Source organism: Excalfactoria chinensis, chromosome 1 (assembly GCF_039878825.1).
Source record: "Excalfactoria chinensis isolate bCotChi1 chromosome 1, bCotChi1.hap2, whole genome shotgun sequence".
Taxonomy (NCBI): Eukaryota; Metazoa; Chordata; class Aves; order Galliformes; family Phasianidae; genus Excalfactoria; species Excalfactoria chinensis.
Window position 1 is genome coordinate 54,335,649 of NC_092825.1, and position 17,602 is coordinate 54,353,250.

The following is a 17,602-nucleotide window of genomic DNA, read 5'->3' on the forward strand; positions in this document are numbered from 1 at the left end:
CTTTTCCTAAGTGGCCATATTTTGTGCTCCAAAATCCAAGTCAAATTAATTGTCTAGCTTCTGTGGTGGCAAAGTTATCTGGTCAGTGAAGACGAATGGGAGTGGTTCTCTATTATAGTGATGGATTTTCTCATCCAGCCCTCGACTGCAACTTATCCTGCAGTCCCCGAACTCCACCTAATGACAAGTATAAAACACTATGTTGTCATAGGACACTGGTACTGTCTTTGGAAGAAGTGAAACTTTGAGTATACACAACAACATTCCAGCTATATGGTTTAAGATGTCAGCCAGATGTGTGCAGTGGGCCATGGTGATGCACACAACTGAGTCAAAACAAAATGAAAATAGAATGTATTTAGTAGGAAACCAACTGGGAATCTCTTCTTCCTTCAAAATGTGGCTGTTGCTCTTAGATTACAATTGCCCAAGGCCCATTCCATCTGGTCCATAGATTAGGATGTCATTGCCTCAGTAAAAAAAATGGATCATTGCTGTAGATATATTGGTACTTTTCTGGAGTTTTTCTGCATGTAATATCATCTGGCTATAGGATGCAACCAGGATGGTATACAGCAGCAGCAGCAGGATTTTCAGGCAGCTGATATCTTAATGTAACTATAGGTATGTAGTACATAACAAAAGGGAAACAGCACGAAAGCCCTGCTTTCCTACCCTGTCTCTTACCCAGCTGTACAACAAATGGAGAGAATACAAATTTCTTTATTTACTTTCATTAAACAATGAGCATCAATCTCTGCTGGAAGCAAATTGCCTGTGTGAGAATCTGGTGGCTGTAAATCATTCACTCTGAGGTTCTGTTGGTGGCAGTGTCAACACCTGCCTGTGGAGGCTTGATGTTACCAGCATGATGGATGCCAGCTTCCATCATCCAAATGGGTACTGCCTCCAGATTCAGGATGAGTGACCTTAGTCTGGACCAGCAGGACTTTATAAGAACAGTATCCCCTACCAGTGATTAAAATGATATCCTCAGAGTAGCCCTCACTGTCATATTCAATAAAAGCAAATAGTTTATCAAGCACGAAAGTTGCCATGGATTCTTATGCATTGGGTTTTGTGCTGCTGAGTGAAGGGATTGATCCCAGCCTAGGGCACTGTCCTCGTTCTCTCATTCAAAGCAGACCTAAGGGAGACCCAACCCAGCTGGTGCTGGCAGTGGGACAGGATGGGGAGCCAGTATCCATGGCCAGCTCCAAGATCACAAGCCTATAGGAACTATTTATTTATTTATTTTTAGTTGCCCTGCTACTCTTAAAGCTTGGAGCCAGCACTGCTCATTCTTATGCCTCAGTGGCACCTGCATTTACTGAATCCAAATAGGTTGGGAGTAGGCTCAGAGCCTCCTGAAATGTCTCTGCTAAAGGAACAACCTCCCGACAAGACTGCCACAGAGAAATGTAATGGGTTTCTGTGACTGCTCAAAAGCTGTGAATATCTCCATTCATTCCCTTGGAAATAAAAGGTTAATAAACTCCGAGAAATGGGGAATATTTCTGTGTAATAGTCCAGCCATGGGAAGAGGAGGCAGGGCACAAAAGCAGTGGTTTTTTTGCTGTAGAAATATGCTGGGCACACTCCTGAATTTTGATCTAGGGAGGGTGAAACTCATATTGTGTTCTGCTTACTGAATAGAAAAGGAAAAGTGGATGGAAGGAAATGAAGGGATTATTCTCACGTAGAGTGTCTCTGAATTACCCAACCAAAAACTCTGTCAGTGTAATTCAGACCTCTCTCCACACCAGTGGAGCAGGCACTGACTGCAGACATGACTGCCCCATGGGCTTGCACCTTTGGGCAGAGCTGAAAATGAGGGCAAAAGAATCCATCATGAACTTTTCCTGCTACCACAGACACAAATTTTCTCTGGTTAGCTTCAGTGGCTGCAATACACCCTGTTATTACACAAGACACTGGCCAGGGTGGAATGGAGAGGGACTTGAGACACAGAATGGAAGGAAGGCTGCAGATGCTGGGCCCATGAGTTGGAGAGCACAAGTAAAGAAACACCAACTGGAAAACCCACCAGAGATTTCAGGTAGCATGGGAAGCCCTAGACAAGGAAACAGTGCTTCTCAGTCCTGTGGGAGTGACAGGCTCGTGGAGAGAGAAAAGTTGGACGTGTGGAAACCAGTAAGGCTGGAGCTCCCATCCCACAGTTTGATCTGGAGAGACACCCAAGGGACCAAGGACAAGGGCTCTATCCACTGTAAATCATGTTTGGTGTTCAGGTGCTGCAGAATTAAAGCAGAGTTTAATCTCCCTTGAGGGGCCAGAAGCGTGGAGAGATTTGCAGTCTGGGGTTTTCTCATCAGCAGCACAAAAACTTAAGGTTTCTGTGCCAAAAGATGCTCGCCCCAGCTCCCCACTCTTGCCACAGCTATATCAATAAGGTGTGTAAAGGGAGGTGTGGGGGACAGATGGAGCTTATCCTTCATGCTACCATCAAGTAAAGAAACTCTCCCCGCCTTCACAGAGTGCTGATGTAGAATGTACTGGAGATGCAGGATAGGGTGACCCAGCTCAGCCATATGAGGATTATCTGCAGACCATATGGCTAGAATTAGCTTTCAGGCCATGAATTTGAATAGAAGACCAGCTTCCCTGGAGGTATCAGAGGGTCCAACTCATAACTGTGTATCATGTGATGAAAGCAGTGACTTCAGTTCTGTTCCCAAAGGAACGATCATACAACAAAACACAGCAACACAGATGAGTTAGCTGAGGTGAAGACTTGAGGACAAGCTGTGATGAACAGAAAAGGAGAATAAATCATTCTCTGTCCTTGAACAATACTTATATATGTACAATCATAGGGCAGTGCCAAGTGGTAGAAAAGCATCCCTCCTTTACTGTTTCTGCCATGTACTCTAGCTAAGAAGAGAACTTATCTGGTCAAGCATGTGACTTTTCTGATGTTACAAATATGTCCCTGAAGCATAGTCTGGGATGAGGCACACACTTGTCTTCACAATTAATTTGCATAGTAATCGTAGGTGATAAATCCCACGTCAAGCATTACAGTTGTGGGGCAGCCTTTCGAACACAGACTTCTTTTTATACAAACCATCCAGCAATCATAAGAAACCCAAGCACATAGTATAGCCTCCTCCAAGCAGTCTTCTGAAAAAGGTAGCAGTCATTTTACTTGACTTAAAACACACAAAAAAAGGACTACAGTATGTGATCAGTATGTGATACAGAGGATGCTCAAAATCAGCCCTCTATCCTCTCATTTTTCATTGCACTTATCCTAAGACCTACTTCTATTGATTTGACATGCAAAAACTAGGAGACCTAAAAAGGAAGTACCTGGTACATGTGAAAGCACGGCAGGTGTGATCTACCTTGAGGGCAATCAGGCAGCCACAGACAAAAACTAGGACATGCATGTTTGCCGGGAGGGATTGCAGAATGGACTCTGCATCCTAAGTAAAGGCAGATAATGGGATAAGCACACAATCTGACGCTGTCTGCAGTGTTTCTTCTAAGGGCAGTTGTCAAAAAGCACAATCTCAAATTTCCAGACCAGTTTCTCAGATAACATCCCAAAAATGGCTGAGGTGGGAAGGGAGCTCTTCCAGCCTGGCCACAGTGCTTAGAGCAGGGTCAAGTCCTTTTCCTTATGATGTAGAAAGACAACAACTCTTTGAGCTAAAATGCCTTGGTTATACTAATACAAATGTGTTTTCAAGCATATGAACTCAGGAAAATTTCCATTCCGCCATCTTAGAAACATTCAGGCTCTCCTCATACTTCAGCATTCTTCTGACTCCGCTGAACCCGTACTGGCACACTAAAAAAGGTTTATTTAAATAAATAAATAAATAAATAAATCCAATCTTGTTTTGGAAGCGTTCTTAATAAACATTACTAGATTTCAAAGATCTGGTTGTGGAAGAAGAAACTGTAACAGATCTTTGTAAATCACTTGTGGTAGCTCATGGCAATTACGAATGGAGGAGATCACCAGTATCTGTTGCTATCGCTCGCACTTGGCCACACCACTTGAATCCTCACAAAAAGTAGGACACTACCAATTACTATATATAAATATATAAATAAAAAGTAGGACATTTAACCACACTATACCAGCTGGAACATTCATCAGCACATGTTGTGTGCACTGAGATGCACTGGATAGATGAACCTGGAACATTTAAGTGGGAAGAGATGGCTATTGGGCAAGGGTCTGCCTGAACCAGACATCAAAACCAACAGTAGGGAAACCAATTTGTAGGTTTAAATCTGCTTTTCTCATCAGTAACATTAGAGTGGCTTCTGCACTCTCTTCTGCATCAGCGTGACTCTTTCAGAACAGACTTTTAAATACCTCTAGTCCCAAATTTTGCCTCCGTCAGTCCACTTTTATTAGTACACAGATCCTCTGTAAGCACTTGTCCTCGGCAGAAGGACAGCATCCTCCAAAAGCAGAGCACATCCTTACACCACTCATTTAGCCTGCAGTCCATGTTGAGTGGTTGCCCCTCTGCATTGCTTTCTCAGGGCATGGGTGGAGATGCTTCTCCATGGCTGGTGGTCTTTCTCCTGGTGCTGTGGTCACTTAATTGGTGGGGCTTGGGCATCAAATCATGCAATCACAGAAACATTAAGGTTAGAAAAGACCACAAAGTGCAGCCAGTCCAACCACCATCCCATCCCCACCATGCCCACTGACCACGGCCCTCAGTGCCACATCCACACGGTTCTGTAACACCTCCAGGGACGGTGACTGCACCACCTCCCCTCTGCGGGCCACCTCACGGTCTGGAGGCGACTGCACCGCGTCTGCGTGCACAGAGGTACGGCCACGAAAATATGTTTCCTTGGCATTTTCGCTTAGAAGTGACCTTCGTGCCGGCAGCGCGGAACGCAGGGCCATGGCTGCCGTTTCCAGCCGAGCCGGGCGGCGGCGGCCGCGGGCCGCGCGTCGTTTCCCTCCGGGTCCGTGCAGCCGGGCTGCTGCCGCTTCCCCCGACGGCATGGCGGGGGCGGGGAAGGTGTTCGCCACCCTGAGGAACCACTGGAAGAAAACCACGTTCGGTGTGTGCTTGCTGAGCTGGGGGGGGAACTGGTTGTACGGGAAGCACTGGTAAGTGCCGATGGGGCGGAGGGCTGAGGGCTGAGGGGCGGGCGGCTCTGCGCCCTGTTCGCTGTCGGGCCGGGTGTGTAGCAGAACTTTCGGTATCTACATTTCAGTGCCGTTGTTCTGTCTTCCCCTTTGTATGAGGTAACACAGCGTTTCTTCACTGTGCTTAGGATGCACAACACAGGGGAGCCCCTGAGCATGAGGGCATTGGTCAGAACTCGGAGTGACCTTAATGCAGACTGCACCCTGCTGCAAAATGCTCTTTGCAGAATCATGGAATGGTTTGGATGGGAAGGGACCTTTAAGATCATCCAGTTCCAACCCGTCCGCTACAGGCCCTTGCACCTCCCTCTAGACCAGGTTGTTCAGAGAGCTGAACGGTTTGGGGACAGTGAGGACCGTTGAGCCATTTGTTGATCTCTGTGGAGGACTGTGTTAGCCTGGGAACAGAAAAAAAGAGGAGAGACTGAAGACTCTGATGGCAAGAGTGTGGCAGTTCCAGGGTGGCTCCAGATGCCCTTTTGTGCTGCCCTATGTGCACAGAATAGGATCATAGAATTGCACAGATTGGAAAAGATCTTTAAGATCATTGAGCTAAACTTCTCCTGATGCAACCTGAGGCCATTTCCCCTTGTTGTGTCACCTGTCACCAGTGAGAAGAGAACCCCGCTCAAATACTTTTTGGGTATTTGAAGAGAGCAATGAGGTCTCCCCTCAGCCTCCTCTTCCCCAGACCAAGCAGCCCCAGTTCCTTCAGGCCATATTCTCCAAGCTCTTCACAAGCCTTGATGCCCTTCTTTGGACCTGCTCCAGCACCTCCATGTCCTTTCGATGCTGAGGTGCCTGAACTGAGCACAGTACTTGAGATGAGGCCTCACCAGTGCTGAGTACAGGTACAGGATGACTTCCTTAGTCCTGCTCACCACACCATTCCTGATACAAGCCAGGGTGCCACTGGCCTTGGCCACCTGGGCACACTGCTGGCTCATATTCAGCCGGCTGTCCATCAGTACGGAAGGTCTTCTCACCTGGCTGCGCATCAACAGGGATAGGCTAGGGGCTTTCTCTGCTGTTTCTGTTTTGCTTTTAAATGTGATAGTGGATTTTGCATTTCTTTTCATATGTCAGTCAGCTCTGATTCTTTTGCTTCTATACCAGTTACACTTGGACAGATCAAGGAGAGAGCCATACATGGGCTGTGTTGGCTCTGTGTCTTTCTGTAGCATCAGAGGCTAAATTACTATGCACCAGACATACTACTAGACTTATATTTGCCCTCTTAGAACAGATTAAAGGTTTAGTGAAGTCTTGTGCTTCATTTTAAGGCATTGCAGGAATTTCTGATGAAGGGGCTTGCTTTAGCACAGCGTTGGTTCAGATTAGCCTCTTGACTTCCTGGAATTAGCTGTCTGAGGTGTTGCTCATTTATTTGGAGCTGATCCCTCCTGCATCCTTCTTCTTGGCTTTTCCATCCTCATGAAATTTCTGAGATGTTTCTCTTGCAAGGAGAAGTTCATTTGCTATTCTGACTTCTCAAGGTTCATTCTTCTTTTGGATGCAGAGGCTATGATGCCTGCAATAAGTGGAGCTGCTACTATCTGCCCTGCAAATAAATGGCAACTCTTCTGTAGTCAGTCTTAGGCTGTTCATAAGGACATAAGAACTCTGAAGCACTTGCTTAAGACTTTGGGCAGTGCTGCATAGACAGACTGGGGATATGGAGAATGTTACCTTCTCCAGAGTCATCCTCTGTGCATCTTCCCTGTACCTAAGTAGAATATCCCAATTTGAGAAAGACCCATGAGGAGCATTAAGTCCAACTGCTGGCTCCACACAGGACCAGTCAAATCTCGGACCCTTTGTTGTCCCCTACCAGCACACTGTGGGCTGTGTTGGGGGTCTGATGCGGTTGCCTTTTTGTTTCATGGGCTGTAAAGGAGAGAGGGGCACTGCAGTGAAAGGATTCTTCTCTGAATTAGTCTAAAGGCTGTTGATGGCTTGTAAAGGCCAAGGAATTTCTTAGCCTGGTCTTGCGTGGTACTTTTCTCTTGTAGCATTTATTTTCTGGATCAGTGTGTTAGCCTTTCATCTTTGGAGGTGTTTGTTCAAATACTGACTGGTTTAACAGGAAGGGGCTTTTGAATGAACTAGAAGAGCAAAGAGGAAATCTTGTGCAGATTCCCCCTCCACCATTTGTGATTCAGATGATCTGTATGTGTAGTAAAATGGGCAATGCCTCTTCAAAATTGACATTAATCAGGAGGTAGCAAAAACTTTTCATGTGTGGAGTGATAGGAATAGCGGCTGGTTGAACTGCTGTTAATTAAAACCCCATTGCTGTTTTTGGAAAGCCTTGGTGAACCTTAACATTCCTTTGTTTCTCATGAAAGAGCATCTAAAATCGGTTGCCTTGTATTTGGGATAGCAAATACCCTTATAATACTGGGGAAATAAATTGAGTACTCAGCGCTGTCATATATGAGGCATTCTTTAATATCACTCAATTACATGAATTATCATCATTTAAATCAATAGTATATCATAGAATCATAGAATCACAAGGTTGGAAAGGACCTACAAGATCATCTAGTTTAACCATCCTCCCTTTGCCATACCTACAGAAAACCACTAAACCATATCTCCTAGCTCCCTATCCAGATGCCTCTTGAACACTGCCAGGGATGGCAACTCCACCACCTCCCTGGGCAGGCTGAGAGAGTGGTATATCATACTACGGGTCTGAGGGGCACTGAATTTTATATGCTAGATCAAACCGTGGAGGTTATGTGCAGATTGTCAGAGACAGGTTTGTACTCAGTGCCTCACTTCTGTTTAACATATCCAGACAAGACTGATTACAGAGAAGTAATCAACTTGCCTTTTAAAAGCCTCTTTCCTTACTTAATAGGATGGAAAAAAGGTACACAGCTTAATTCTGGCTGTGTTTCTGAGCAGTAGCTACTGAAGCCTGTTGAGTTCATGAGCTTATGGAGTCATAGTATAAAATGCAAATTGCTTTAAATTGTACTCATCATCTTGTCTTACTTGAAATGTTTCCATATTGATGAAGAAATAGCAAGGCAAGATACCATAGGATTGTTTTAAAAAGTTCACCAAATCACCTCTGACCTTCCCAGTTCATGTCCTGGATCTTCTCCCCTCAGTGGGGCTTGTTGCTGCCCTTCCTACATCCCGAGTGGTGCAGTGAGCCATCAGAGATGGCAGGAGCAGCAGCTTTATCTCTTGCATGATGTATGTCAGCTTGTCTCACTGCAGTTTGGGCAGAGTGTTGCAGTGGTTCCACTGGGTGAGTCGTCATCACCTTGTCAGGATGGGGGCTGCTGTGTGGTGCTGAGGCGATGGACTCCTCAGATGCTCTGCATAACTCTGTATACATTGAAGTATTGGCATTCTCCATAGAAAATGCTGGCAAAGCATCTGGGCCTTTGACCGCTTGCCAGCTATCTGAGTGCTGTTGTTATCTGTAATTTGAATGTTGGTCCCTGTGTGGTTGCCGGCTGATAATTCACTTTGTCACCTTTCTGCGTGTCTCCCTGAGCGGACGATTTCATTGAAAACACGGAGTGTATATTCTACATCTTGGGTGAAGCTTATGCAAACTTAGGTTTGTCCTTCCTGTCTTTCAAAAGCCAAGGTGAAAGTAAATGTTGATATCAAACAAAGAGGATGCTGTGGTCTTGTTTTGGAAGCTACCAAAAGCTGGGCACTTGCCCCGGGAGCAGACAGACTACATAGAGCGTATCTGTGCTCTTCTGGCAGGAGACATTCAGGACAACATTGGTGGCCACCAGTCCCTGTGTACAGGTTAATTGGTTACTGAAGACAAGGGCTGTGATGCAGAAGGAGGCCTGTGTACTCACAGATATAACTGTGTGAGTGTACTTGTGCTTCCTGTTCCTCTTGGAGGTGAAGTTAGCAAAGCACTGACACAACATGTTAAGGATATAAACATCTTACTGTTGCCTGTTATCATTGGGCTGAACTTGGATAGCTTTAAAATGTAGAATGTGTATTCTACTGGCGAATGTGGTGGGGATGGCATGGGACTGTGTGTGCTGTTCTGCTGGCAAATCACCTCTGAGTTACTGTGCAGTAAATGGTTCTTCTGGTCTCTGTCCCAGAGAGAGTAGCCTGCCTTGATGGAACTGGAATTAGCGATGGCACCTCAGTTTAGCTCAGTACGCAAACCTTTTCAGGCAGAGTTGTTTTAACTGATGCTCTTTCCTTATATTGTTGCAATCAAACACAAGTGCTGCTCCTCTAGGTCATATTTTGAGTACTTAATACAAATGGCTTCCTGCTTTGGTTTTATGGCAGTTAAAAACATTCTTCTGCCTCTAAGGAGTTTTTTAGACATTCCAGTTACTTGTTATCGTGGCGAACTGTTATTTACGTATCTTCTTTTTTCCAGAATGAGTTCTCCAGTGGTATTTTTATTATTACTACGAATAAATCTGTTTTCTTTGTTTGTTCATTGGTTTGTTTTCTGTAGAGTTATTTTCTCAGTACTTTATATCTCACCTAAAGTCACCCTACTTCTCCCTTTAGGACGCTGCAGCACCTGTAGGTGTTGTCATTACCAATAACTTACCTGGCTCCTTTGGTAAATAGCATAAGCTTTTGGCATTGTACAGATCATACTCCTGCTGTGGTTCACCATTCCGACCAAGGCTTTGCCTTCTCTTCTCTTGCCTTTTCCGCTGCAGAATTTGGCCCAATGAGCAACAGTTTGTGGCAGGAATGTGCTGCTTGCTTAATCAAATGGTTTTCTTGGCTTGCCTTGGATCTTTTTAATGGGTGTAGCATGCATTATGCCGACTTATATTACTATTTTGTTTTTTGTACTTGTGATTTTTGAGACAAAAATATACTGCCTTGCCAGATACTGCTGATGGATAATTGATTTTAGTACATAGACGGGAGTGTCTTGTAGCCAGAGGACAGATGAAGCTGGGTGCTACAGAACAGGACTCGTTTTGGTCTGGAGAAGAATTGAAATGTGCTGCACACTGAGTAGCTCTGCTTACAATTTGCTTGCCACCAGCGTACTGTCTTCCACTTTGCTCATGTCACCAATGGCAAGGATACAGATTAGAGTCTGGAGTCTCTTTCTGACATGACTATCAGTGTCATATCTAATACTGATATTCACTTCTTTATTTTGAAGTTTCACTGAGGTGTATTGGGTTATTTCACCTCTCTGGCCTTAGTCTGTGCTCACACCTGTCTAGATGGTAGGCCCTGCAGTAATGTGTTCAGCTTACAGACTGGGGGGAGGGAGAGTTCACAGCTGTAATGCGCAAAGATTTAAGTCTATAGCAGTTATGCTTAAAGTCAACTCTGTGTCCTTGTTCTTGTATTCCCAAAATGGTAAGTACCTTCAGTATAAATAACAAGCAGTATTAACTTTTATTTTTAAAGGAAAAGCAGCTTAGGTCTGGAGTGCAGTTATGTACCAATTCAAACATAAATCACAGTGGTGCAGTGTCTCGTGGCTTATGTAATCTCAGCACACTGGTCTTTGTTTTCTGTTTTTCTTTACTGTAGAAAGGGTGTTTGTGTGCATATGCAGAATGTGCTTAAAAGAGTGTGTTTTATCCTTAAACATGTGCTAAACAGGCCTCAAAGAAACGGAATGTTTTATTTTAGAGCATGTGTGGAAAGGTTACATACCTTTATCTTGAAAAAGAGCAAATTGCTCTAAACTTACTCAACCTAATGTCCACTCTCTGTTCTGTCTTATCTAATAGCGATAACCTGCTACGGAGAGCTGCGTGCCTAGAAGCCCAGGTAATACCATTTAAAATGATAAACTTAGATTAAAATCCCCCTCTTATCTTGGTTGTGCAGGGCTCCTGAGATGTTCCCAGCAGGCCCTCTCTACGTGACAAGCCTTGTAATGCTGCCATCTGTGTTCCCTTGCTCCAGTGCCAAAGGGCGGGCAGGCCTGCAGCCTGAAGCTGGTGCTCCGTACCCGCCGTGCCCTGTCTCTGCTGTTGTGATGGATGGCACAGTGCCCTCACTGGGGTGTGAGGTTTCAGCCACTACTCCAGCTACCCGCACCTCCATTGCTGCAAACTGAGTTCCTCCATGCACGTATCAGGGATGCTGTGCTGATGGCTCTGATTGCCTTGGTGGTATGGTGTGGATTTTAGGAGTCTTTCTACCTCCTACAAGTTCATTTCAAACTCACTTCCCTGTGCCAGCTGTTAGGGTGTGATACTGCTCCCATCACTGCTATGTACTGGGGCCTAAGGAGAATAATGAAGACTATATTTCTCATTAAAGAGCTCTGCTTGAGGTTACCCTGCTTCATAGCTGCAGTTCACTGAATAATCCCAATTTGGGACTGCCAGACGTTGAGGGAAAGATGTTCACAGCAACCTGATCTGAACTGTGGGACTTTTTTTTTGTCAAAACAGATGTAAGGGAGCTCAAGTCCTATGGAACAGTAACAGAAAAAAGATAATAATGTATAATGAAAAATATAATGATAAATAAAAAGCAAAAATAAAAAATAAAAAAAATTGCTTTCATAAATCATACCTTCAGTGTGAAGTGCAATTTCAGCTCAGACTATCTGTTGTTCTTCATTTTTATGTTTTCTATATTCATTTTCACTGCAGAGATCTCGCGGTGACAGATGCTTTTATATTGCCAAAAATAGCAGTTTTTGCCTCAGTATCTGACGCATGCTGACCAATTCCTGGCATTTTAAAACAAACAAACAAAAAAGGTCCTGATGAAGTGATGTATAAGGAGAAATTTCAAGACCTAAGTGCGCATGTTGTCATAACTGCTAAGGAATGGCTGACACGAGAAGATAGTTCTGTTGTGGAAATTCTAACTTTGCTGTTTGTTAATTCCAGCCATTAAGCGATGGGATCTATTCCATTATGGCTTATTCTTGTAAATGGAAGTGCAATAGCACTGTCAATAGAACTTCCTATAATTGCAGGGGGCAAAGCTTGGGAAAATATCCTGTGGAAGGCTCCTGCATTAGAAAGGAATGAACCAGAAAGCTTAGTAATCAATTCTCACTGTAATTTCTGTTCTCACTGAAGTGTCAGTGCCAAATACTGCTTGAAAACACAGCAATATAGCAGCGAGGCATTAAATGTCTGATTTGTTCTTTGGAATAGCAGCAATCTGTAATTGCTTGAAAAATGCTGTTTGCTTTTATAGCATTGTGTAAGTGCTGGGCAAAACAGAGGCAGACTCACTCTATGATAAGTCTAGTCAGGTTAAAGCAGGGAGTTTTCCCTATTATTTTTGCATATGTTTTTTGAGTTCTTAAGCCTAGTGCAGTATCACATTGGTGATAACCCACCTTCCTGCCAAAGCGTCCCTTACAGCAATGCTTCCTGCAAAAACCCGTCTGAATTTAAAGATGAGTTTGTGATGACAGCCTTGGGGCAGCAGATGATGATAGAAGGCTTCCACAATAAAGAACCCATTTACAAAACTGAAAACCTCTTACACCTCCTTCTCTTGAATAAACCAGTGTCAGCTGACTATGGACTTCACAAATGTGGGCTCTGGCTGATGTTACTCAGCTCTGGGCATGTATTGAATAGATGCTGCTTATGTGGCAAACTGGTTAGTCTGTCAAGTGGTGATAGTTTCTTGTAAAGGCACATCACGTCTCTGTTTGCATTCATAAAGCATTGTTAAGCCTCATAGAATGGGTTTTTCATAATCACAAAGTAGCGAGTTTTATCCAAGTCCAGAAATGCAGTGCCTGGATTTATGCATTTAACAAGGAGCTGAAAAGGATATTGCCTTTCTGAAATTATACCTTCTTATCTATTCAATAATCATTTTTAATCTCCAGCCTTAAGTTGACACCGCAAAACTTAAAAGGATGTTGCGTGATTATTTTTTTTATTACCTGTCTTGAGAATCAGAATTTGCTTTGGAAGTGCCCCCATATGTAACATAAATGTCCTCATCTATTACATAAAGAAACAGTCATGCCAATACTTGTACATTTTTATGAGCCTGTTCAGGTTGTTTAGAGCAGGCAAATGCATCACATTGCGCTTTTCCAAGTAAATAATCCTTTCTAACAGCTGTGATATGTCGTATCTTTCCCAATCCTGCTCCTCTAATAACTGTGGTAAAATACAGAATCATTCTTATACCTATTTTGGGGGTAAACTACAGAACTGTTGGTTTGTTGCCATTTCTTTGACCATTTGTTTGCTCACAGCAACTTCCTTGGAGAAGCTGGAATGTTTCCATGGCATGGCCAGGTCTTTTCAGCTGAGGCTTCCTGAACAAAGTTGATGAGGGAAAGTCCATTCGACTTCGAGCAGCTGATGATCACTAAAATCTACAGTGTTTTGTGCACCGTGCCCACCTTCTTCAAGATAAAAATTCCTGCCAGGGAATAAACTTTTAAAGGAGAAGAAAGCAGGGATAGTTGACTCTCGTGTTCAGCACAACCGTCTTTTGTTCCTGCTTTGCTTCCAAGGCTACTGGTTAGTGTTGCTGAACACGGCAGTGCTGGGAGCAGAGCCAGTTTGATCTGTCTGGTAGTGGGGATGCCTTGAGGTGAGCCGAGAGGGATCTGCAGAAAGGGGAGTAATGTTGGGGCTTTCTTGTCTCTCGTGTTGGAAACCTATGGAGATGGGTATAAATGGCAAGAGGTTGTGCAAAGTAGCTCTCAAAGAATTTAAAATCAAGGCACCTATTCAGAATGGGATGAAAAGCTGAAGAGGAATTTGGTGATTGTTATGGAGAGACAGTAGTAACACAGGTCTTTCTTCCCATGGCAGAAAGCTACAAGCTGATGAAAACGAAATGGTGGATGAATCTTAAAACAGATAAAGAGTTCTTGTATATTAGTGTTATCTATTGCTAAGAGTTCTGATGTTTAGGAGACCTGTGCAGTGACTGAAGATTGAAGCCATTTGAGTGCTGTGAGGCTTGAAAGCTTGTTGATATTTGTGGAGATGGATTAATTTGAACTCCCTTACCAACGTTCTTAAACCGAACCGTGATCTTTTCCTCTTGCTTAGGTTTTTGGCAACGAGCTGATTCCTTCCAATATGCCTTTGAAGAAAGCAACAGTGTTCCTCAATCCAGCAGCTTGCAAAGGGTAAAATTCCCCCTCCTCTACTCTCCTTTCTGTACATCTAATTGCCATTCACTATAAAAACTGGCCAATTTTTGAGCTCATTTTTGTCGCCCTCTGATGCCAAGTTGCTGCTGCGTAACTATGCCAAAGTGTGTATCACTAAAGATGTTGGGATGATAAATAGAATTAGATGCTCAAGTTGAAAGAATGATTTCCAAATACTTTATCCTGCATTTGAGTTTTTGTCATTTCTTCACATCCCTTTGTATGTGGCGTGTTTACCTCAAAAACCATACAAAGTTGACCTTGATTTCTTTCAGAGTTGACATTAGCCTCAGTGATCTGACTTCTGCAGGAACATGTCCTTGAAAGGGATGTGGCAACAAACTGGGAGGCTAAATATGGGTTCAGAGCAAGACTCCTGGAAGAGGTCAACTGCTGCTTTTGCATACTCATTAATAAAAAGAGAGTTATCTTGGATATGATGCATGTCTGCTTCTGCTCATCAGCTCGGCTTCTTCTCAGCTGCACCTCTGGGGGGTTCAGTACAGATACCATAGGGATGATATATCTGTTATAGAAGTGTTTGGAATTGTGTGCCTTTACACCGAACACCTATGACTAAAAAATGCCTGATGTTAATAAATCAAAGCCTCCAACTTTAAATTTAAATCTCTCATATTTCTACTTCTAAGTAATTTGTAGTTAACAAATCTTTTGCCATGGAGTTACAAGCATTAACGTGCACAAATCCTGTATCAGAAGAAGGTCAGATAAAATTTTCCTTCCATATTTATTGAATAGTATATAAAAGTAAATATTATTTAATAATAATAATAATAATAAAACATCATTGTAAAAACTTCATTGGATTATTTTTGTGCTCTTAAAGCCTGCTGCTCTGCAAGTCACTATGTTGTGTGTTTTTTTCAGTAACTTTCTCTCTGGAGATCTTGTTTTGACTTTTGAAACTCATTTTGGAGGAAACCAGATAACCTCCTGCATGTATTAAAACTGCAACAAAAAGCTGTCAGCTCAGATAGGACTATGAAATATAATACATTTGAAACAAATGACATTTAGTCTTTGGCTGGCAGGTTGAGTGACCGATAAACTGTATGCTCTGTTTTTAACTATGTTTCTTGTCGTCATTCAGTTATTGCTTTTCTTTTGTTTTTTCCTTTTCCTAGCCAACTGATGTCTGTTTTTCCTTTTTTATTTTCTTCTAGCAAAGCCAGGAACCTTTTTGAGAAGAATGCTGCTCCAATTTTGCACCTGTCTGGCTTGGATGTAAATATAGTTACGGTGAGAACTGATAGGTTCTATGAATAGGAATATAGTGTCTGCTTTGCTTTCTTCTCTCAATGCTTGAGTGCTGGTTAGTGGTACGTGCCTGTTGCTGCTGAAATGGTCAGTTCTGCTTCATCTTGCAGAATGCAGAAGCGAGAAGCTTTGATGTGCAGTGGAACTCTTCAAGCTAATCAAAAATAACTTTGTTTTTTTACACTAAAAATTTCTCAGTGTATCCCCAGATAATTCATGGAAGCAGAACACTGAGCTGTAAATGGCTTGACTTAGCTGAGGGGGTTTCTTTGGAAAGAGAAAAAGTAAACATGAAGGGATCCCTATCTCTTTGCGCATTTTTGAGGCTGTGATATGTGGATTGTTTAGTACTCACTATGTCCTGCAATATATATATTTCTGTCTTGGAATATTTTTCTTAAGCTTCTGTTTAGTGTTAAGATGCTGTTTTATTAATGCCTCTCTTTGATCATTGCAAACACATAGTCCAGCTTAAGAGAAAAAGAATTAGAATTAATGCTTTGTAGCTTCAGATCTGGAAAGGGAGTTAAACAGTGCTATGCCATTACTGGGTCTGACATGTCCTTGCAAAAAGCATTCATTCTGCAGAAAACAGTTTGCTACTTAGAAAGTGAGCATAGTCCTTAATGCTAAACTGGTTTTTAGCAGCTTTCCTAGCCTGCTGTTGGGCAGCAGCCCTTGATATAGCTGATTCTGTGCTTCAGGAGATGCACTCAATCACTTTGGCCTCTAAAGAGGCTTTTTTCTGCAAGAGTGGTTTGTTTGTGGGTTTATTTAAATGTAAAACTGTCCGCAAATTTGATTATTGCTGGATATTCTAAATCTACAGAATGAGAGCCTCATTAGGCTGTGTGTGTTTATTTTTTTACATTGTATTAGGCAGAGGACTGGTTTCTTAAGTTGAAGAAATTTAAGAGAATGTTATATAAGAGGCGTACAGCACTATGTACTTATGTGAAAGTAACTATTGAACAAAATGGTGGATGACTCTTATTCTTTTCTGTATATTAAAGACACACACATGTATGTATATATCCTAGAAATAATCACCTGAGTTCTCATGTTTGAATTCCTGTTTCTTCAGACTGATTATGAAGGACAAGCGAAAAAACTGATGGAACTGATGGAAAACACGGATCTGATCATTATTGCAGGAGGAGATGGCACAGTACAAGAGGTATGGCTGCAGCTTTGTCCTGGTTTGCTGAGAATTGTAGCATGGCTGAGGGTGAGAAGATTGAGTCCACGTAACCTGGCCGCAACATCACAGTAGTTGTTACTGAAGATTTGTCCATTTCCACAGCTGTACATTAAGTCACTATTATCATCTTGGAAGGATAAGAAAACTCTACTGGTTTTTGTTTGCCTAAAAGCGATGATGGGAACAAGAGTCTTCAGCATAATTGTCTTCTAGAATTTTACTCCACAATGAGAAAATTATTTGGGGAGAATTGTTTCCAACTTTTTCTTTCTGTGTAATGTAACTGTAATGGTTTAATCTTCAAAGTTCATTCCCAGCCTGTCTGTACTTCTGAAGATGAACGGAAGTTTTCCTAAATGGGAATCAAATAATTTAATATTTATATGGGAGCAATAGTAATCATTGTATGCATTTAATGAATGTCTCTTGTCAAGACGATTAATGGCAAGAGCATACTGCTGACAGAACTGGGGAATACTCTCAAGGCAGGTTGTTTTTTACCAAAGTATTTCCTGGAATGCTAATTACTGACTTCATCAGGCAATGGCTAAATGAAACGCAATGATTTTAAAGGAAAGTGGTTGGAATCCATCTAGACGTTTCTCCTGCCTTAAAATCAATTATTGTTAATTGTGCACTGAGCTGTGCTGTTCTTGAATTTATGCAGGGCTGTCTGGGTCTATTCTATGTTAAAACGTTTATGCTGGCATCAGTTGTGATGTCAACACATACTTATGTGCACTCAACTCTACTGTTTCCACCATGTTTGCTCACTGGATGTGTGTCCTTTCTCATGCAAGCAATAGTAAAAAAAGAGTAGCTGCTTCTTAAATCTTTGCAAAAGATAAATATGTATAATTTTTCG

General features: G+C 42.6%; 1 protein-coding gene across 1 annotated transcript in view; it reads left to right on the forward strand.

Moving 5' to 3' along the window:
- The first annotated feature begins 4,952 nt into the window (after positions 1–4,952).
- Positions 4,953–17,602, forward strand: part of AGK (acylglycerol kinase) — a 31,168-nt gene continuing 18,518 nt past the window's right edge. The window contains exons 1-5 of the mRNA XM_072361529.1: positions 4,953–5,113; positions 10,882–10,921; positions 14,155–14,234; positions 15,443–15,518; positions 16,621–16,713. Of these exons, the coding sequence (XP_072217630.1) occupies positions 5,004–5,113; positions 10,882–10,921; positions 14,155–14,234; positions 15,443–15,518; positions 16,621–16,713 (399 nt within the window). The 5' untranslated portion in view covers positions 4,953–5,003. The remainder of the gene's footprint in view (positions 5,114–10,881; positions 10,922–14,154; positions 14,235–15,442; positions 15,519–16,620; positions 16,714–17,602) is intronic.